The sequence below is a fragment of the Saimiri boliviensis genome, chromosome 3 (assembly GCF_048565385.1).
Source record: "Saimiri boliviensis isolate mSaiBol1 chromosome 3, mSaiBol1.pri, whole genome shotgun sequence".
Classification (NCBI taxonomy): Eukaryota; Metazoa; Chordata; class Mammalia; order Primates; family Cebidae; genus Saimiri; species Saimiri boliviensis.
Window position 1 is genome coordinate 146,798,012 of NC_133451.1, and position 22,279 is coordinate 146,820,290.

The window sequence follows — 22,279 nt, forward strand, 5'->3', positions numbered from 1 at the left end:
ATAAAGCTGGCATTTAAGAAGAGGGATTATTTCCCAAAAACTAAGAACATTTCTTCCAGCCTGGTCAACATGGTGAAACCCTGTCCCTACTAAAAAATACACAAAAATTAGCTGAGCATGGTGGCACACTCCTGTAATCCAAGCTACTGTGGAGGCTGAGGAAGGAGAATCACTTGAACCCGGGAAGCAGAGGTTGCAGTGAGCCAAGATCATGCCACTGCACTCCAGCCTGGGCAACAGAGCAAGACTCTGTCTAAAAAAAAAAAAAAAAAAAAAAAAAAACCTCAGAACATTTCTTTGTATAAACCATCCATTGTGGAAAATGTATAAAGAAAACTAATCTTGACAAGGATATAAAATACATTTCTAAGAACTACTTTAGGGTTTTTCCCCTAATGATTATTCACCTCCACTTATTCTGTCTAGAGTCAATAGAATGCTTATGAGAATATGTCTTCATATTTTTATATGTACACCACATGTACTGTAAATCCAAAATGATAGATACTAATACCTATTAAATACATAGGAAAGAATGGCATGCATATGTGTTCCTTGTGCTTTTTCCTTGATACTCTGAAGTAATGTTCTTGAAATTAATATATTCCTTGATGGCTAATACTTAGGGAAGCCAAATGACCAGATACAGGGTATAATAAAAGCCATATTTTGTACATGTCATCAGGCTTTGGGGTTGATTATGATAGGAATGAGGGCTTGGAAGCAAGAGTGAAAGCCTTGGCCGGGCACGGTGGCTCACACCCATAATCCCAGCACTTTGGGAGGCTGAGGCAGGCGAATCACAAGGTCAGGCATTTGAGACCAGCCTAACCAACATGGTGAAACCCCATCTCTACTAAAAATATACGAATTAGCCAGGCATGATGGCACATGCCTGTAATCCAAGCTACTCGGGAGGCTGAGGCAGGCGAATCACAAGGTCAGGCGTTTGAGACCAGCCTGACCAACATGGTGAAACCCCATCTCTACTAAAAATATAAGAATTAGCCGGGCATGATGGCACATGCCTGTAATCCAAGCTACTCGGGAGGCTGAGGCAGGTGAATCACTGGACCCCAGGAGGCAGAGGTTGTGGTGAGCAGGACTGTGCCACTGTACTCCAGCCTGGGCAACAGAGTGAGATTCTGTCTCAAAAAAAAAAAAAAAAAAAAAAAAAAAAGGTGTGAAAGCCTTAATAAGCACAGATCATTTATTCATCTAAATTATGTTGGGAGAGGCTGAGAAAACCTATATATAAAATTATTTCAGAAAATGTTGAGTTCTAGGTAGACAGAAAGAGAAGGCAACTGGATAGAACATATCTGGGGGAGAGACACTTGACTCTCATATCTGGGGAAGGAGAGACTGCTTTAGTTATGGATTTCAAAGAAGGCGTCTGTGTGCTTATGCAGGGTATGGATGTTAATTTGGATATTGTCCATATTGAACCTAACATTTGAATGACTTTCCAAGTAGGAGGGGACAAGCTATACTAGACATTTACATAACATACAATAGGGTCTTTTTAATGGGAATACTGGGATCAAAGGGTAGTCAATTAGGTTAGTGGTTTGACCAGGAATGAATCCAAGTTACACATTAATCTGGTTTTGAGGTAAAAAGAGCCACAGTGGGGAACCATATGCTGGGCTCCTGGAATGCCAAGATCAGAGTCGGACACTCTCAGGATAGAGCAGATGCTGAGCCTGTGAGCTCTTACTCTCCTGCTTCTTGTATTCTCCCGTCACTTTCACCCTTACCTAAGCTGCAGCTTCCTGAATAATGCGATCAGGCCTGGGGATTAGATGCTGCTGAACATCTAGTGAGTAAAGGACAGAGAGACATGGGATTTGAAGCCAACTGATTGTTAGACCTTTTGCCTTTGGTGAAGCTATTTTCTTTTAAGAATCCATGTATTATGTGTGGAATAATTTTCTTTTCAATATTTTTTCTTCTTAAATTTAAAATGTACTGAATCCTTCACCACAGGTTTTTATTAGCCCATAAAAAAGGAGTGATCTTTGATTCAAATTATTTAACAGAGCCTTTATGTCTCAGTTTTCTCTAAAATGGATAAATCTACGTTAGCTGCTGTAATTTTAAATTAATATAGCAAAAATTATCACAAATAAAAATCAGTAATAGGCAATGTAGAAACATATCATAATTCTATCTAGAATGCATCTATCCATCAGGCATTTTTACAAATATTTAACCCCCTTTTTTTCTGTTTCACCATCTCATTTCTTGGCTTTTCTTCTACATAAATTCAGGAGGAATGAAAGAAAATATAAGCCACTGTATTTCATCCCCAACTCAGAGTTGATCAGCATAAGTTATTGTTTAATTTTTAGAGTGAAACATGCATTCATAAGATGGGATACTAATCAATCATTAAGAATCTTTTATCAGAAGGATATTTAATCACACAAGAGAATATGAAAGTTTTAAAAGTGGGATAACAAACTCTATGCACAATATTGCCTTCATTTAATTATCTGTGTCTAGATTGGAAGGCGTGTGTATCTTCAATCATGGTTCTCACCAGTTGGTAGAATTTTTATTTCCTTTGTTATGCTCTTCTGTATCTTGTAAGGCCTTTGCAATGTACACATGTAAATTTCATAATCAAGTGTTGTTGTTATTTTTAATAAGTAACCTGAATACACTGAATATGAAAAGTGGCATATCTTAAGAAGTAAAATTTTGATTTTTGCCTTCAATTGGCTCTAAATAGAATTAAGAAGTTAAGCTACTACTCTTAAAATCATTAAAAAACAGTCAACAGCTAAACTATTTCCTAGGGTACCTAAGAATATTAGAGATTGCATAAACATTTTATGAGAAAGAGTAGTCACTGAGGCTAAGGAAGACTGACTAAAGCCAATTTTTGAAGAAAAGTAACAGGATTAGAATAATTATAGGAAAGGGGAAATTACATTCTAGACTAGCAGAGCTGTATGAACAGATGCTTGGTGTTTTGAACAAGATGAAAGCTCCAAATTTAGAACACATAAAAAAGACACACAATAAATAATTATTATACAAGCTACGTATAGAAAGGCCAGCCATCTTGTATTTCTAGAAGGAAAATGAAAACCATGTTCTCCTCAAATAGGATTCTTGATTTATCTACATCCTGGTCCTTTGGGAATAGTGGTATGAAATTTTAATACATAAAGTAAATATTTTTATTTTATTGTATGAAATTAACTCCCTATTCACTGTGTAAGCCACTACTTGTAGAAGGTCTGGTTTTTCAGTGGAAGTGGATGATTGAAAAAACTGTCACGTGAATATGCAATCCAGTATGTCTGTACCACGTAAATGATGTGCACCATCTAAGAGTTCAGTGATTAAAATTCAGTTTTATCACATTAGTCCCAGTACAATGACAAAATGTCCTTAGGTAGGTTACTTCAAATATTACAGTGACTATAAATAAGGAGTGATTATATTCCCTTTGGTGGTTAAGGCTTTGTCTAGGAGAGGGCTGATTCTAAATACTTTGTCTATTAGATCATGTATTAAATGATGTGAACTGATTTTGGATTTTATAGATACAGATACTATATTTTAATAGCCCAGTTAGGGGGAAAAAAGTTAAAATCATGTGATCATTTTTCTGTGGTCCATATTTAAGAATGTATAGAAATGTGCCCCAAATGACAATCTGCACAAGAAAATGTCTCATCTCTTTACAAACAGAGATTTACAACTTGTAAGAGCATTCATTAACCTTCATGTCAGGTCCATTCATACTTTATGAATTGCTATAAATCAGGTATTGTTTTATATGTTTTTCTAAAAGGAAAAATCTTAGAATGCCCAACTTATAAATTATCTTCTATGTTCACAATTTTCTCTTGCTGGTCTGTGTTCTATAAATGATTATAGAGCTCTGACTTTTTTAACACTCCAGTGGGAGAATGGAGGATTTTAGTATATCTTACTTAGTATTTTTACCTTCTATTTGGTATGCTAGCTGAAGGGAATACTAACCACAGAGGTATATTTTTCCATTTATCCTATTGATACAACTATTACTTCACCACATAGGATGCAATAAGAGAAGCAATGGCTAAGAATCAGACAAGGCCTGTGCTTGCCTTATTTAATTTTTTGCTGCCTCATTATAAGTTGATTGCCATCCATTTTCTTGATTCATGTTTTTTTTTTTTTTCTTTTTTTCAGACAGGGTCTCACTCTGTCACCCAGACTAGAGTACAGTGGCATTATAGCCTCCAACGGCTGAGCTGAAGTAATCATCCCACCAGCAGCCTCCCAAGTAACTAGCAAAGGTGCACATGACCATGGTGGCTAATTTTTTTATTTTTGTTTTTTTGTAGAGATGTGGGTCACACTATGTTGCCCAGGTTGGTCTTGAACTCCTAGGCACCTGTGATTCTACCACCTCAGCCTTACAAAGTTCTGGGAATACAGGCATGGGCCACCACACCTGGCCTTATTGCTTCTTCTAAATAATGTACATATATTAATTACTTTAATTCTTATCATTTTATTATGAGTAATCGCTCTTTTATCATCCCTGGTTTCTAGGTAAGAAAACTTAGATATAAACAGGTAAAATAATGAGCCTAAGATTTGAAACCAGGAGTCTGAATTCAGACGATGCTCTCCTGTATTATTATTACTGGACAGATTAAGAATCTTAGATTCTCAAAGGTCTGCTTTCTAAAGATCTTACAGAAGTTGAATGATGGAGTCAGGATCTAAGCTGAGTTTTGTCTGATTCAGAGGCTCTCACTTTTAACCGTCAGGCAGTATTCCCCTCCTCACTGATTCCTACTTTCTAGGAGTTTCAGGTGATGAGGATAAACAATGATAATAATGTCAGGCAGATTGTGATAAGGGAAAATAAAGGCGTAAGCCAAGAACTATGGAAGTGCTGAGCAAGTATGATTCACTATAACAATGGCATCAAAAACAACAGTTCAGAGGAAGAAGCATTTGGACTGAGTCTTAAAGAATGAGCAGGATTTCAGTTGGTTTAGGAGTAACACAAGAGAGAATTCAGAAAAATGAAATAGAAGAAGATGTGAAATCCTAGAGCTCATTTTCCAAGGTGATGCATTTAATGCTCATTTACATTTCCCTCTTTATTGCTTATAATTCCACTCTAAAATAAAGCTCTAGAAAGCCTCTTGCAATACTTTACAATTGTTCCATGTATATCAGAGACTCATTTTAAAATTCTAAATGACTACGAGTCTTAAACCCTTTTTATTGCTACCAAATTATATGTAGGTATCATGAAGTATTGAGTCTTAACTGCCTCTGGTACTGTGCTAGATGAAACTCAGAGGAGCCTTAGGCTGTGCTGAGCTGGACAGAGGGGACTTTGTAGGCAGGCTGTGCCTCTAATTGCCTACTTATGTAGACAGTAATTTTACCAATGAGCCTTCCTTTGAGCTATGTCAATTTTGAGAGCAGCGGATAACTAACAGTACTTTTGGGGAGATATTTTTCAGAACAAGCATTCACCAGTAACACAACAACAAAAATAAAGACAACAAACAGAAATGGATTTGCATTCCAGGCTGAAGCTGAGCCTAAGTAGAGAGGGAATATAGCTTCCCACTAAGTACTGGGAGTGTAATGCCAGCTTGCTAGTGTTTGAATCCTGTCTTTGCTGCTCTGTAGCCATAAGGCCTTAGAAAAATTGTCCAATATTTCTGAATCTCTCTTTCCTATCTGAAAAATGGGAAGGATATTGCTATTTACCTTACAAAGTTGTTGTGAGGATTAAATGAGTTAGTGTAAGTGGTTTGTTAACATATGATTAATATTTCCTTGGATAAATCACTTTATCACTCTCAAAACTTCCTTGAGCATGGAGTCTAGGCACTGCACTTTTGTGCATAATAATTGCTGTCATTTACTGAACACCATCTAAGCACAAGGCATTAAACACTTTTGGCATTTTCTCCCCGTTCCTACAACAGGCTCAACAGCTGCTTCCCATTGCCGATATTTCACAGACAAGTTCATTCACTTGTGTGAAGGCGTATGTCTAGAATGCAGGGCAATCTGGATTTTAATTCCAAAGGCCATATTCTTTGTGGTTTACTTTTAAAAGCACAGGAATGGGAAAGAGAACAGCAATAAAAAGTTATCTAAGGCCTATGTGAGGTTTTTGTACTTCTGATATAGTTATTTAATTGAAAGAAGAGAATATGAACCGATTAGAGCTACTTTACACATCTGTCGGGTGGGTAGTGGTTTTCTGGTAACCAAGATTTAGTGTGTTTTGCAGTTGGATTGTAGCCTGTTCTTATTGACACTGGTCTAAATTCTCATTTGGTGAAATACTGAGATATGATATATCAATTAATAAATTAGAAGTATATAAGATATCAAACTTTTCTTTCCCACTTCTCCTTGCTAGGACTATATCACTTAACTGGACTGTGTTGCCATAAAATAGGTCTATTCTTGTCATGTTTCTAAGTAATACATTGTAGGAACTTTTTAATTAAGAGATATCTTTAACAAGGTTTAACTTTGCAGGCTTAAAGTGATTATTCAACATGGATTAAGCAAATTATTTATTAGATTTTTTCCCCTAAATGTTTCCTTTATATCCTTTTCTTATTTGTCTTTCATCCATGACCAACATACCCCATAGAGTTTATTTCTGTTTCTGTGTGGTTTACCTAATTTCTTTCTCCCTCCATTGTCTAATTATTGAGAGTATTGGTCACTGAAACAGGTCCCTCTGTGCAGCAGCTGTTACTACTTAGGGGTAAATGAGGGATCAGGACCACCTCAGTGCTTTGTTCATCAGATGCATTTGCTTTCTGCAAAATTAAAAGCCACCAGGGTTGAGAGAGAGGTCTCCTGATACTCCTGTCTCTGTGGTTGAAATTTGTCAGTGAGTCTTTGCATCTAAATGTATCCTAAGTAACTTGGGGACCATGCCATGGGAACATAAAGAGACCTAACGGAGCACAACGTAAGACTAAATAAAAGTTCTCTGACATTTCTATTGTACAAAACAGTCTTTCCACAAGTGCTTCTTATTCGAGCTTTTGTTGTTGGCAAAGGCAAGGCTATTCCTGTTTTGCGGTGGAAGAAACTGAATCTTAGATGGGTTAAGTGACTTGCCTGTAGTGACACTTCTGCTAGAAGAAAGCCCAAAGCTTTTCAAGTTCTCTGTCCCATATTCTTCCATTAACTCTACCAATGACGAAGAGATTATTCTCCGCTGTTAAGGTGGCAGACGTTAGTTTGAGCATTTGGGTATTCCCAGGTCAAAATTTGTTCAAATTTAGAATGTCAGTTTTATGCCAATGCAAATTACTTTTCCCTCTAAGCAATTTCAAGGCCCACAACTTTAGGTAATATTTATGGGCCTGTGTTTTCAAAATTTGTAACTCTTGCTCTCACTTTTCCACAGAGCTTTTTACTCCCATATTCAACTGGCTACCAGATAACAGCACTCACTTATTTAGGAGGTATTTTAAAAATTTTAAGATGGCTAAAACCTGAGTTTTTAAATCTCTACTTTTGTCCTCCAAAATGTTTTATTCCCCCATGATATCTATCTCTGTAAAGCACACCACCATCCACTCAGTTACTCAAATCCCCAAACCATAATGCCTTTTTGATTCTTTTTCTCTAACCTCACATTAAATTCATCACCAAGTCCTGTAAGTTCTATGTTGAAAATCTATTCTGAATTTCACCACCTCTTTCCATCACCATCGCTGTCCTTCAATTCCAAGCCATTGCGAGCTCTCACCTGGGCCAGCAGGCAAGTCCTTGTGAGTCTGTTTCTATTCTTGTCCCTGCTCAGTCTCTTCCTGATAGAACAGCCACTCTTCTAAAAATATAAATGTAATTTCTTTACTCCCCTAGTTAAGATCTTCCAGTGGCTTCAGTTTTACTGAGAATAAAATCAAAATGGGTCTTAAGGAGCAGGCTGTTGTCACCTTACATTGTGCTAATTTTCTAGCTCATTCTCCATCAACCTATGGGGCTTCTTTCTGCTTCTCAAGTAGGTCAGATGTCTGGGTCTTCATACGTATTGTCCCCCCTCAACTGGTTCCTTGTTATGTTTTAGGTCACAGCTCAAATGCCACCTCATCAAAGAACATTTGCCTTATCCACTAGTTGCTAACACTCTCAAGTTTATTACACTGTTTAGAATTCTCATTGTTTTTTTTTTTTTAGAAAATGTCTTGTCACACTAGACTATAAGCACCATAAAATAGAGAATTTGTTTGTTCGATGCTGTGAAACTGTCATCTAGAATCATATTGAGCACATTTCGACATTCAATAAATATCTATGGACTGATCATATGCATGACTTCTGTTGCTTTATCCTTATACATTTATTTATAAAATAAATCAATATATTTATATATTCCTTTGAAATGTTTTGTAACTATTGCCAACACAATTATTTGTAAAAAGTAATACCTTATAAAATTTCAAATGAATATAATTATTTAACCTTTACAAGTTAAATGTTTGCTGATGAATATATTATATTTTAGAGAAATGGAGTCTTTTGGCCTTGGAGTTCTCTAGAGAAAGCTGACAAAAAGAATCAGCTTATAGGTTGAGCTGAACAAGTTGAGTTGTATAATTAGACTGCATATCTGATTATCGGTTACCTATGTAGAATTGGGGAGCCAAAATTCTTGCAACGTAACCTCAAGTTTCCTCTGTTATGACAGCATCAAAGAAGCAACCAATCTTCTTGCAGAGATGTTCTTAAGAACAAACATATGCAAATAACAAGAACAGACAACTAAAATAATAGACATAGACTGACATAAGGAGATTTGAGCTTAAATTTTAGCTTACAACATGTGTCCCTGAGGGAAGTCAGGGCTAGGCTGGTATTTGTGAGCGTGGGCTGGCCTCCCAGCCTGAGGGAGACTTTGGGTCCTGATTCTACCTCAAAAATCCTGAAAAATTCATCATTCCTGGGTCATTTTGCAGACTAAACCAGACAGCATCCCCAAAGCACTAAGAATAGTGTTAGATGTATAAGTGCCTAATGGTATTATTCTAATTATTATCTTGGGTTAATCCCTTTCTGTCTCTGAAACTCTGATTCCTTATCTGTAAATTGCAGATAATAATTCCTATTTTGCAAGTTGTCTGATACATTACTAATACATTGTTAGGAATTTAATACATTTTTTCACACATTTTATTTTAATTGGATGCACACAGGCACTAGGTGAAAATAAACATAATCATCATCTCCATTTCCAGATGAAGAGACTAACACACCATAACAAACCCAAAGTCACACAGTCAGGACTGCATCTATGGCTCTCAACTTTTGGCAATTTGGAACATATAGCAAGTAAGAACCACCAAGGTGATGTCATACAGAATGTGCATCGGATTCTCTTCTTACCTAGGCTGCAATGCATCCTGGAACCGCTGGGGAGGTTCTTTTTAATTTAATTTGACTAGTGTGAACTACTATTCTATTCTGAAACTTCCTGTATGCCTAGGGCTCTGAAGCCTTCTACTTTGAGCTGGCAGCCATTCTGCTAAGCTTTGGTTTGAATTGCTCTCCCTGGAGATCTCAAATATTCTGAGAAGTGTGCTCTTTTTTCCTTCAAACTCTGATCCTCTTAGAACTACTCTTTCCCACAAAGTTGTCTGATCTAGGTTGTTTTCACAAACTGTTAAACTGGTGGCTTTTGCTCCTAATAAGTAGACTGTCTGCTCTCTAGCCAGCCCACATTTGCTTTCTCACTTATAGCCTCCTCCTTATTTCTTACATCCTGGATCACTAGTCATTTCTAGCTTGAGTTTATCTGTATAAACCTTGTTTTATTTCCTGTGAGTTAACCATCTTATGACAGAAGAATCGACAACCTCAAAGCCCTAATTAGTCAAATAGATATTGAGATTTTCTTTTGCCTACACAAAATCACACATGATTGATGGCTAAAGCAAAACTGGGAGTTATCTTCTTTAAGCTCTTCAAAACTTGTCCTTTCCCAACGGATGATCTAGATGGAGACAATAAAATGAGAAGCTAATTATGCCCCTAGAACCATCTATTTTTCTCCTTCTTCCCTATTCCTCTTACTTCCTAATCTGTCTTCCTTGTATGTCTTCAATTTAATAATTTAATTCTACTGCTGAAATATTTGGCATTAGAACAATAGCAGCTTTCTAAAAGCTATTAGCTTGACACATAGCCACCAAGCCCAAAACAAATTATCAGGAAAAAAAAATTACTGAAATAATTGTTTTAACCTTAATTTAGACACCACTTCCTCAAATTCAAATTCAAACCTTTCACTGCAACCTAAACAATGTAATTTTCTGAAATGTTTTGGTTTGGGAAAACATGCTTGGGATTTGGTAAAACCCAGATGATGAGTCAGTGAGTTGTATGTGAAGTCATCTGGATGGAACAGCTGCCTCCCAGTCTGCTTGTTACCTCCTGCCCAAACACATTCCCTCAGGAGACTGTCAACTCCTCAAGACAACATTCCAGGTCCCTATTTTCTTTTATTCCCCCTCAGGCTCCCAAATACCTGCCTGATACTATTTTGTGCACTCGCTTGGAGTCCAGCCACCTTGAGTCTGCTCCCCTGGGCCATCCATCTTTGGTAACTGAAGCCCTGACTTTCCTGCTGCCCTTCCTGTCACCTTTCTCCACCAGCCACACTGGCCTCATCCTTTGGTTCAGAGGTAGATCAGGGAAGCAGCCCCTCCCCAATAACCTCTGTGCACTGCTGAAGCCACTCACGGGCCATGTGCTTGTCCTGAGCAGAAATCCTACTGGGTCACATGTCAGTGGTAGTTGTTCAAGAAAAATGTTGCCATCTCGGCCCCTGGAGAAGGGGTAGTAAAAGGCTTAATTAAGGTTTCTTGCATTTCTTTTTCCACTTCTTCAACCCTAGTCCTAACACTACAGGTTTCCATGAACCGACTCACAATATTGCTTTTAGTATGCAGGGGGGCCTGCTTCCCTTCTTGGAATCACATTTTCATCCTTTCTTAAGAAGCACATATGTTCCCGCTGAAAAGAGCAGCAGAAAGCTGCAAACACTTGTTGTTTCCAAAGTGGAACTTGGATTTGGAGCATGCACAAAAAGAGCCAAGTCTGAATGCAACCATAGGCAGTGCTAGGCCAGCTTAGAATTTATGGCATGAAATGTAGGATATTAAAACCAGAAAAGATGTGGGCACAGACTTGTTTTTGTTTCAATTGCTTGAGGATGGAGTCTCGGCCACTTAGGTAATATTCATGAAAACAAGACAAAATAGGATTTTCTGAGGACTGACCTGAGAAGCTAAGAGAGCAGGGGATAAGCTTGAGAATGGGAGTCTTCTGGTACTGACAACAGTGATTTGAACCAAATTTGTTCTTTTCATATGCAAATAAGCTGTCTGCTGTACAGCTGGTATCTTCATCCCGCGCAGCACAGACAATCCAAGAGCATTTCCCAAGAGCACCATTGTTCCAGGCAGAGGTTGTGTTGTTTTTCTTTCTCTCTTGATTCTTCAGTGATACTTAAATTGAGAATTGGTGCTGCGTGTGAAGTTTATTTTAGTATCAATATTATTCCCAGCTAAAGAAGTGAATTTTATCTTCTCAGCCCTTCTTTTTTTTTTTTTTTCCTTTAAAAGTCCAGTACGTTTCAACACACACACAGACACACATAAAACATGGTGACATGTTTTAATATTGTTCTGTTATAGGATGGTAAAAAACAACAACAACAGCAAATTTTATTTCAGGGCTTATTTCCCAACAATCTGAATCTAGTATTTTACATCAAGGAAATCGGTTTAATTTACAAGTGAATCAGTTATAAAGAAATTTAGGAGCAGTGGTGCTCCAATCTCAATGTGGCAGGAATTCTAAAGCAATATTTCTACAATACAATCTCTTATATTCCCTCTTGCAAATTATTGTCTATATTCCTCAATAACTCTGTCATCTGTTTCCTCCCCATGGAATTAGATTCATCCTTTTCTCAAGTTTTATTTGGATTCCCTTATCAGAGTGTTGAGAGTCTTAAAATTCTTGTTAGAAAGCTAAATCACCATTGAATATGCAGAGAACCAGACTAAGCAGAATGACATTATTGAAAACAAATTAACTCAGGTCGCTGAATACTAAGCTATTGGTTAAATAAAAAGATCGTATTTATTCTTGAGCCATACACTGTAACCACAAATATTGACTGGCTGCTTAGTAAAAAATATGAATATGGAACTGGTGGAACTATGAGGCAGCAACAGGCATGTTGTTCTAGTCGTGAACTAACACAAGGAAGGGGTCTAAGGCCAGTGCTTCCTGGCAAATTATATTTCCTGCCACTCCTCACCTTCTTTGCGTGTTTTGCATGCTATCTTTAATGATAAAACCCCTAAAATATGGAAAATATTAGCATTTTATGTTTGCAAGGTAGGAATACTAGTATCTAGCATTATTTCAATATGCCTAAGGGATTCTTGCATTAGGATGGCTTTATTTGTCTGTATGCTTATTCACTCATTTAGTTTATGTGTATACATGTGCTGATTTCTTAGGTTGATTTCTTATCTTTCAACATTAATCATTGAATTGCTTTTATCTGTTGACCTTTTAGAAACCTAAAATTAATACTATTGTTTCCCCTGATATGAGTATTGTCTTTCGTGGAGAGAAAGACTCTGATTTTGAATTTGGGACGTTAATTTTTTGAACTTGGTGACTTAAAAGGCAAAAGAAATCATACTAAAAAATCCCATAAGTTTTCTGATTAAAAAAATAAAAAACAACTTTTTTAAAATGCCAACTTTTATACATTTGTTCTTATTTTTCCAACAAATATCTCTTATGTTGGCAGTGATGCATGGTTCTTTAGGAAGTGTGTGCTCATTAAAATCTCCCACACAAAAGTTGAGGAGAACTTAACACATTTTTGTTTCATTTCCATAAAGACTTTGAAAACAATGAACAGCGGGGTGAAGTTGTGGTTTGTTAAGAGCAGGGTGTGCTTGACTCCTAGAGTCCCCAGTCTTATACAATATATGAGGGGTGACTTTGATATCTTCGTCTTTCAGAGTAATGAGAAAAACATATGTTGGAGAGGTAATATGAGATGGCAGAGAAGAGAACAAAAAGGAATAATGTCAAATGAGGAAAATTATAGAAAGCAGGCTTGCTCAATTGAAAATAAGCTAAAATGAGACGAAGGACAAGCTGAGAAGCTACTCTCAATGAATTGAAGACTCAAAGATTTTATAGAGAATACAGAAGAAAGATAGAAGGATACATATTCATTACCATAAATCAACTCAGCATGATACAGAGCCATATTCTTCTAAGAAATAACCATAAACGGCCGGGCGCGGTGGCTCAAGCCTGTAATCCCAGCACTTTGGGAGGCTGAGGCGGGTGGATCACGAGGTCGAGAGATCGAGACCATCCTGGTCAACATGGTGAAACCCCGTCTCTACTAAAAATACAAAAAATTAGCTGGGCATGGTGGTGCGTGCCTGTAATCCCAGCTACTCAGGAGGCTGAGACAGGAGAATTGCCTGAACCTAGGAGGCGGAGGTTGCGGTGAGCCGAGATCGCGCCATTGCACTCCAGCCTGGGTAACAAGAGCGAAACTCCGTCTCAAAAAAAAAAAAAAAAAAAAAAAAAAAAAGAAATAACCATAAACAGATAGTCGATAATGAGGGGAGTATTCCCAACTACTTGTGCAATTCTCACTGTGTAGATATTAGTATAGGCAGGAACACTGTACGTTTTGCTATTTTACGGTACACAATTGAATTATCATGGAATGTACTGCACTGAGCCTAGGCAGTACCCTCTTCTGAATGTACCCAGGGGATCTGAACTCGAGACGTTGACGTCCTAGGCTTCCAAAAATTGCTGTCTTAAAATTCTTGAGAGGAAGGAAGAATAAAGAACAAAAAAGCAAAGGAGATTAAAAATAGGAAAGCATATTATGCTAGTAAAGTAATTAGAGAGAGGGGCTATTAGGCTTTTTAAGTGCTCTATATATCTTTTAATGTATGATATAAATTGATTTAATCTAGATGTAATCACTGGTATAGAATGGTAACTGTGAAACCATATAATGGAGTCCAATAATTTATCAGACTGGAAACATAACCTGAATTGACTTATCAGTTGATTAGTGGAATCTAATTTTCTGGAATACAAAGAGGAAGGATATCTATGTGACCGCTTTGAGAAACCCAAACAAACATTAAGAATTTGAGAAGTGAATAAAAAAGTGCCCCATAGGCTGCAAAAGTCTTTTGCTCATCCTTAGGGAAGTGATGGTAAGATAAGAATGGTGCTATTGAGGGAGGCAGGAAGCCAAACGGTTATTTCCCTAAAGCTCCAGGTTGTTTTTGTGTTTTTTTTTTTTTTTTGTTTTGTTTTTGAGGCAGAGTCTTTATGTCACCCAGGCTGGAGCGCAGTGGTACAATCTCAGCTCACTGCAACCTCCACCTCCCTGGTTCACGTGATTCTTGTGCCTCAGCCTCCCAAGTACCTGGGAATACAGGCACACATCAGTTCATTTTTGTATTTTTTGTAGAGATGAGGTTGTGCTATGTTGGCTAGGCTGGTCTTGAACTTCTGACCACAATCCATCACTTGCCTGGGTCTTCCAAAGTGCTAGGATTACAGGCATTAGCCACTGTGCCTGGTCCCTGTTTGTATTAAGGACACTTTCTATTCTAGGATACCAAAGTCCTCTGTACACTGGCCTTTTTTCTCTCAACAGGCATGGATTTATCCCTCCCATTTTTCCTATGCAGTGTCTATAGAGGGTATAAGAGGTGAGCTTTCATCAGAGTTGAAGGTATGCCTCTATCAGAGTATATTGGGTTCTAGTTGTAACATTTAGTTTTCATTGCAAGAATAAAAAAGCTTTATTAGTATCCACATTGTTCCCTTTTGATGAAGGAAATGTACAGAGCAGAGAAGCAACTCTTTCTCTGACCCTTTGGGACATCTCAGTAGTTAAGCTAATGCGCCCCTGTGGGCCATCATCTCCTGAGAAATGGAACGCTAACCTCCTAGTTAAATCCCTCCCTAAGGGGTGAGTTGACCGTTTACATGTAGCATATATGGTGGGAGACAGAAAGTCAAGCTTGCTCCCTCCATTGCTAGTTTCTCATTTGGAAGTGTCTCGTTAGAGGTGAAACTTACAAGTATGAGTGTACGCATCTGATTTCACAGAGAAAAACATACTATTAAATGCCTCTGATTTTCACAGTTAACACATCAACTAGTAAAGAGTTCTAAAAAATGTACATGTAGCTATCTGAGAACAAGAAGGTAAAAAAAAAAATCACAGGCGTATATTTAACAAATGCTTTTATTGAAAAAGAACGCTGTTATATAAAATTAGGACCAATCGAATATCTTGAGCATATAATTAGTACAAAAATGTAGGATAGATAAAATCCATTTTGGGTTGATGCACAGTATATCTATATTTATATTAATATCAATAATAATTTAAAGGGACTCATTAGCATTCTATATACTTTATCTTATTGTTGTTATAGCAAATTTATGAAGTGTGTTCTTTTACTTCCATTTTGCAGCTGCTAGAATAGAGATTCAAAGAGATTGAGTAATTCATCCAAAGTCATATATAACTCTCTCAAATAAGGTTTTATCTTAAGTTTAAAAAAAACACATTTCTTTATCCTCCATACGATGTGGTACGTGGGTTCTCCTCTAAACCTAAATTTCCTTTAGCTAATTTTGAGTACAGAATTGTAGAGATGTGGAAATTCTTGACATATCCCCCTTATTCATTCCCACCCACCTGTGGCTACTGCTCTGTTCTGGAGAAAAGAGGATACATTTTGTTAGATTCCATTAACACTGAATGGCAAGAAGAGAGATGAAATAAGAATTAGGCAAGAAAAAAGACCTTGCTTCACAGAAGAAAATTTTCTTAGGGGGAAAGAGATGGTCACTCGGGTTTGACCATGAATTCACAGTGCCTCAGTGGTTCACACCACCACTATTCTGAAAGCCTGGGGCAGGCTCCTGCTTATTGACACCCACCTTGTATAATGCATGCCTCACAACGACTTGAATTTGGGTTGTGTTGCTGAATGAACAGTTGTGTTCCACTTCAAATTGATTATTGCTGAGACTGAGCTCTCTGATGTGAGTCAAGAGGTATTTTTAGGCTTCCAGCCAAAATTGGTTGGAATGATAGAAAGGATCATGGACTCAATAGCCTTTACCTGATTTCCAAATAATGGCTACAGGAAATAGCAACTGATGCTTTATAAAAAGCAGTATTTTGGTGTAGACAGAATCTTTGACTTCACAAAAATCCTGAAGAGCCCTGCCTTTTAGCTCTGGACTTTCCAGTATGAGAACTGCTGGAGTAGAAAATAATCTGTGCCCTCTTCCTAAAGGCTAGATAGCAGCTATAAACATCCAGACCAGAGTTTAGAAATTCCTATTCCTCAGAAAAACTTCTGGCCAAATATAGCAACAGATGTATTTTGTGTGGCTCTTCCAGTGTGGCCTGCACAGTGACCGCAGATTTCAAGCTTTGAAGAAATCCTAAAATCAAGGACACAATGACTTTTTATAGAGGTTCCATCTTTTGACACAGTGTAAGCTTTCCAGTTTGCTCAGTGCCTAGTCCTCCCTGGAGATAATGAGTTTCCGTTTATTTATTCATTTACTTATTTATTGAGATGGAGTTTCATCTTTGTTGCCATATTTTGAGACAGAGTCTCCCTCTGTCGCCCAGGCTGTAGCGCAAAGACGCGATTTCACTTCACTGCAACCTCGACCTCCTGGGTTCAAGCGATGCTTCTGCCTCAGCCTCCCAAGCAGCTGGGATTACACCCACCACCATGCCCAGCTAATTTTTGTATTTTTAGTAGGGATGGGTTTTCGCCATGTTGGCCAGGCTGGTCTCAAACTCCTGACCTCAAGCGATCTGCCTGCCTCAGCCTCCCAAAGCGCTGGGATTACAGGTCTGAGCCACTGCATCTGGTCCCTTCCATTTATTTTTCTCATGTGTTTCCACTGAGGCTTTCCTTCTAGTAGAGTGAAAGCTGCCTGGCTCCTGTACAAATATGAGCTGGGGACGCCTGTAGGCATCTCACTAACAGTCACTCATAGTACAATGTGAACCCTCATGTTACTAGTTACTATAGCAAAATTAACCAGAAAAAAATATAGTTATGCACAGCTCTTTATTTTTTTCTAAAGACAAGTTACAAATTATAGTTTTTTAAAATTTATTATTTCTATATTATTTTTCTTCATTTCAGTAAAAAGTACACTGGATGCAATCACGTCAGAATCCCCACTTATTCCTGCCTATTTAAATTCTTTTGAGATACTTTTTAACAATTTAATACTAAACAAAGCCATTAAAAAGGCAGAAATAAAAGTAAAAATCTAGTGATGAATGAATGATGGCAATAGCGTTTGTTACTGACCATTAGATGCAAGTGGGTAGAATTGAATAAACCAAACGAAATGGAAGCAAAATCCCAAAGCATTGCATTCTTTAGTCTTTCAAGCTGAGGAAGGCCACAGATTCAGGCCACTTCTAGAGTAAGATTATATTTGGTTAATGAGCAGTGGTAAGTATAGCTGGAAGACAGATATAACTTGCTATTTATTTGTTTAGTTATTTATGAGACAGAGTCTCATTCTGTCACCCAGGCTGAAGTGCAGTGGTGCAATATCACTGGAGTTCACTGCAACCTCCACCTCCTGGGGTTCAAATGATTCTCATGCCTTAGCCTCCTCAGTACCTGGGACTACAGGCATGTGCCGCCACGCCCAACAGATTTTTTATATTTTTAGTATAGATGGGGTTTGGCCATCTTGGCCAGGCTGGTATCGAACTCCTGATCTCAGCCACTTTTTTTTTTTTTTCCCTGAAAACAGATTTTTCAGGATTCTCTATTGGCTGCTAAATAATTCCCATGCAGATTAGATTTTACAGTGATCATATGAGTAATATCTCCATGAAACAGTCCAATCACTCATTGTTTATCAGCCGTCTAGTGGTACAGATTCAGTCTGTACAAATCCACATTGTGAATAGGTTTCACCTTATGAAATTCAATGACTCATGTACTAATTTAGTACTTATGAAGAAATATTGGACCTGGTAACAGCTTTAAAAAGCTGAGTATGACTGAGTTAATAAAAAGAAGTTTATACCATAATAAAACACCAGATATTGGTAAATGTTGATATTAATATTGATACATATTACTATGATGATATTAGTAAACTTTTTTTTTGGCACAGAAATGTTCATTTACAAAAAGGAACAATTTCTTTCTCACTTCCACCCTGAGAAATAAGTAGATGAGGCAATTGAGTGTCAGAGTTTGTGACTTACTCAGTGCCACAGAGCTAGAAAGCAGTAAATCTGGGAGTACAGCTTAGGAATTCTGCCTGATCTCAGGGCCTCTCCAGGATGTCATGCTGCATAAGACTTAGGGAACAGTAAATTTTCTGAGCTGTAGAGAGAAAAAAGCACAGGCCAAGATATAATTAGTATTGTTTTCCTGTCAAGATGTAACCTTACTGTTTTAAGATATGGAATATAATACAAAGTATCATCATTATTTTTATCAGTATTAGGGGATGTGCAAATTGGGTTGGACGGAACATTTCAGTGTAATAGAAATTTTCTGTTTTTATGGGGAACGAGTCTTGAGAGTTTCTCTGTTAAAATGGTGAACAGCTGCTCACTTCTGGGGAATAACCACAGCCCACAATCAAGTCTGAAAAGAAGTGACTTATTTTGAGCAAAGGTGTCATAAGCTCACAAGATAAAAGATGGGGTTACAGGCAGAAAGTGGGCAAGATGCCTGCATTTGAAACACAGTGGCCTCAGCTTTAAAATACAGACAGGTATGTGTCAATATCAGGAAATGAAAAAGAGCTGTTTACTGTGGACAGAAACCCAACAGTGTCATTTTATGAGCAATAAAATTAAACACATTCATATTGCAAGTAGAGGAAATGATCAAAATCACCACCAAAGAACAGTGAAAATCTAAATCTAGCTTTTTCTTTCCTTCCGGTGATATGTTGACATTATTGAAACCTGGCATCAGTATTTTTTAAAACTGTAGGTTTCTTGGGCTGAGTAATAAAGAATAGTGGTGTGGCAGCTGGTATTCCAAAGGGAGGTGGCATTGTGTGGGAGAGAAGGTCAGTATGCCAACAAGAGAAATGGAGCCGGTGGGGCAGGATGTAAAAGCTATCAGAGAATTCTAGTCATCTAAATGAGAGCATAAGCCTCTAGTTCTAGTTCTTTGTAAAACTGAAATAATTCAAAGCATTATTTTTAGGAATAGAGAGAGAATTAGCAGAATGCCTCAAAAACAGTAAGGGTTAAATACCTTGTAGGTGTTATGTTTTTTCCATACATGCTTTCATAAGCTCTCCTCTGTTATCCAAGGCCATGGTTTATATAAGGGGGAAAAATATGACAAAATGCCACACAGGAGCAGCAGGATTTCAAAGTCTGGCAAGCAATTAAGCAGTTAAGTAATTTTCCCAGTATTGCCTAGCTGTTTGAACTAGACTGTTCATTCCCAAGTTCCAGCTTTTTCTGTCTCCTTGTACTTCCAAAAGAGGTTATCTGTAAGCAGTTGAAAGGTGATAATTGTATCTATGATTTCCTTTGCTTTCAAGTTTCAGATTTAGGCCATATTACCTTTGTACCAATGGTGAAGATCTTGCAAACTCTGACAGTGCGACAACATATGTTAAATACCTCATCTTCCTCTCCCTTTCTGTTATGGTCTGAGAAGTGGGGTAGGGATGGTATAGAACCCTGCATGCCCTCCGCATGAAAATCAAGGACCCAGGGCTACTTCCCCCACTCATAGCTCCAGCCTGCAGCAACTCACCAGCTGAATTTAATTTGCACCACCTCTAATGAGGGCACTTTACATCTCAGCAAGTCAGCTGAGGGGAGTAAAATTACTATTTAATAGCGGGGGACTGGGTTGGTAGGGATACAGAGGAAAGTAGATTCAGACTTGCTTAAAGGGAATATTTTTCTGGATTTTTCTTCCCCAAATTGGGGGAATAATATGTGAGAGGGGAAAGTATTCAGGTAAATATGGTATAGTGGTGAGAGCCTGAATATGAGCCTAGTGTCTCAAGAGAAAGTTCGTAACTTTCTTGGCTCCTGGGCAAGAATTAACCCATCTCCTCCAGGCTTAATTTGCATTTCAGACCCAGGGCTTTAAAATCCTCCCTCTGCTTCCTCTTCCCCTGCTTGTGTGCTGTTGTGGTGGGGAAACTGCTCTCCGTTTTTCTGTTGGTGTGCATTACTGTGGGAGGCCAGTTTTAGCAAATACCTAGGTAAGGACCAAGTATGCATTCAAACATTTGAACTAATCCAACTAATGTCAGTAAGGAACACCGAAGTTTCCGGGATATGGCCCAAATCAACTTTTACATCCTCAAGGAGTGTGAGTTAAAGCCCACGGTTTAATGACTAATTAAAGTCACTGAAGTTTCTGAGCCATGTGTGCACAGTCACGCATTAGAGCTGGGATCTCAGACCAGTCATGACTTGCATGAGCTGCAAATGTGGTCAGTGGAAATGAACTCTCAATTCAGCTCCAGAGCACGTGACTTCCTATTTCTGTAAGGTACTTCCAAGGGACTTCCTCTGTAAAACCAGCCTGAGCCCCAGGAGATTTCCTTCAGTGCTGTAGCTAAGTTTACTTTTAGCCCAGCGCAGAAGTTTTCCCTGAGATATGGTGTTAGTTTCTTTTCTTTCTCTCTCCTCTGCCGTTGGTTGCCAGCATGCAAGGATCTCGTGGCTCCTGTCCGTGATCGTAAATTGAATACACTGGTGCAGATCTCAGTAATCCACCCCGCGGAGCAGAGTCTGACAAGATACTCCAGCACTGAAATTGTGGAGGTGAGATACTGTGTCCCTGCATTAATCTCTGTGTGTGTGTGTGTCTGTGTGTGTGTGTGTGTGTCTGTCTCTCTCATCTCTCTCTTCTCTCTCTCACTCTCCCTTTCCCCTGTCCATCTCTGGATTTGAATGAACAGCTGAGTCCGTAGCAATGCTACACTACCACCCTCTGTCATTAAGGAGCACATACCTGAGATTATTACCAAGCATGCCTTGGTAATTTACTAGAATGAACAAATGCCGAAAGAATTGCATCTTTTTTTTTTCTTTTCATAAAAATAGCTTATTTTTCACCCAAAGAGAGAGAAAAAAAGTTCCCACTTTAAATTCTCTTATAAAGCATAGGATAAAGAAAAACAACTTATAGACTTCAAATTAATTGAAATGAATATTTATTTTGAGGGCAAAAAAGGAAAGTTGTAGAGTACCCAGAGAAAATTTAAACACATTAAGTGTTTTTTTCCCTGTATTCTTTAGTCTGTGGAAACTATATTTTCTGCTATTTGTGTGTGTCTTTCAATATACAATGTTTTTCAAGGAAATGTAGATGATTAACTTGACAAACTGTTTTCGGGCAAAAGGGACAAGTAATACTCATCAGATGGGAGACTTCCTATTTACATTTACTGTTAGTAATATAACATTCAAAATGTGTCTGGAAGAAACTTGTTATTGTGTTGGATCAGATTCAAAAGAGGAAGTATTTCTCTTTTGATTATTTTGTTCTGATCACACATTTCACAACCTTAGTGAATGAGAGAGACTTATTTAAACATCTGGGGCTGGAGAAAGTATACTCTAAACTTCTTAAGATTTGCTTGTTTTTCTTAGACATGGGAGCTGCATATGTTTTGATGAGGAATTTCTCTGTAAGAACCTAACTAGCCTGCCCCAGACCTGTCTGGCTCAGGGCTGACTGTCTGCTTTGATGCAGTCGTGGAATAAATGATTCAGACTGAACTGGAGTCATTTCTATAATGGGAATGACCCAGATACTGCATGTAGCCCTGAATATGCCCTTTGGAAATTTTAGGTTCCAGTGTCGGTATAATATATAGCTAATGCTATAGCTGAATTAACAAAAATAATCTTATTCATAGAAAGACATCTTAACTAAAATCGTAAGTTATTCATTTTATATGAAGTTAAAAATTGTTATTTTAAAAATACTGCCAAAATTAATTTATGTATTCACTCATTTTTGAGTTTTTCTTATTTTTTTATTTTATTGTGATAAAATACACATATTATAAAATTCACCATCTTAACTATAAGAAACGTCTGATTTTGGTACATTTTAACATTTTATATTTGAACATGTTTTGCTGTTTTTGATTGTTTCATTCA

General features: G+C 37.8%; 1 protein-coding gene across 9 annotated transcripts in view; it reads left to right on the forward strand.

The window, feature by feature from the left end:
* The window catches only part of INPP4B (inositol polyphosphate-4-phosphatase type II B), an 871,737-nt gene that overhangs the window by 448,271 nt on the left and 401,187 nt on the right, over positions 1-22,279 (forward strand). For all 9 annotated transcript variants that reach the window (XM_074396868.1, XM_074396869.1, XM_074396867.1 and 6 more), the window contains one exon: positions 20,814-20,932. In XM_074396868.1, coding sequence (XP_074252969.1) covers positions 20,814-20,932 — 119 coding nt within the window. The remainder of the gene's footprint in view (positions 1-20,813; positions 20,933-22,279) is intronic.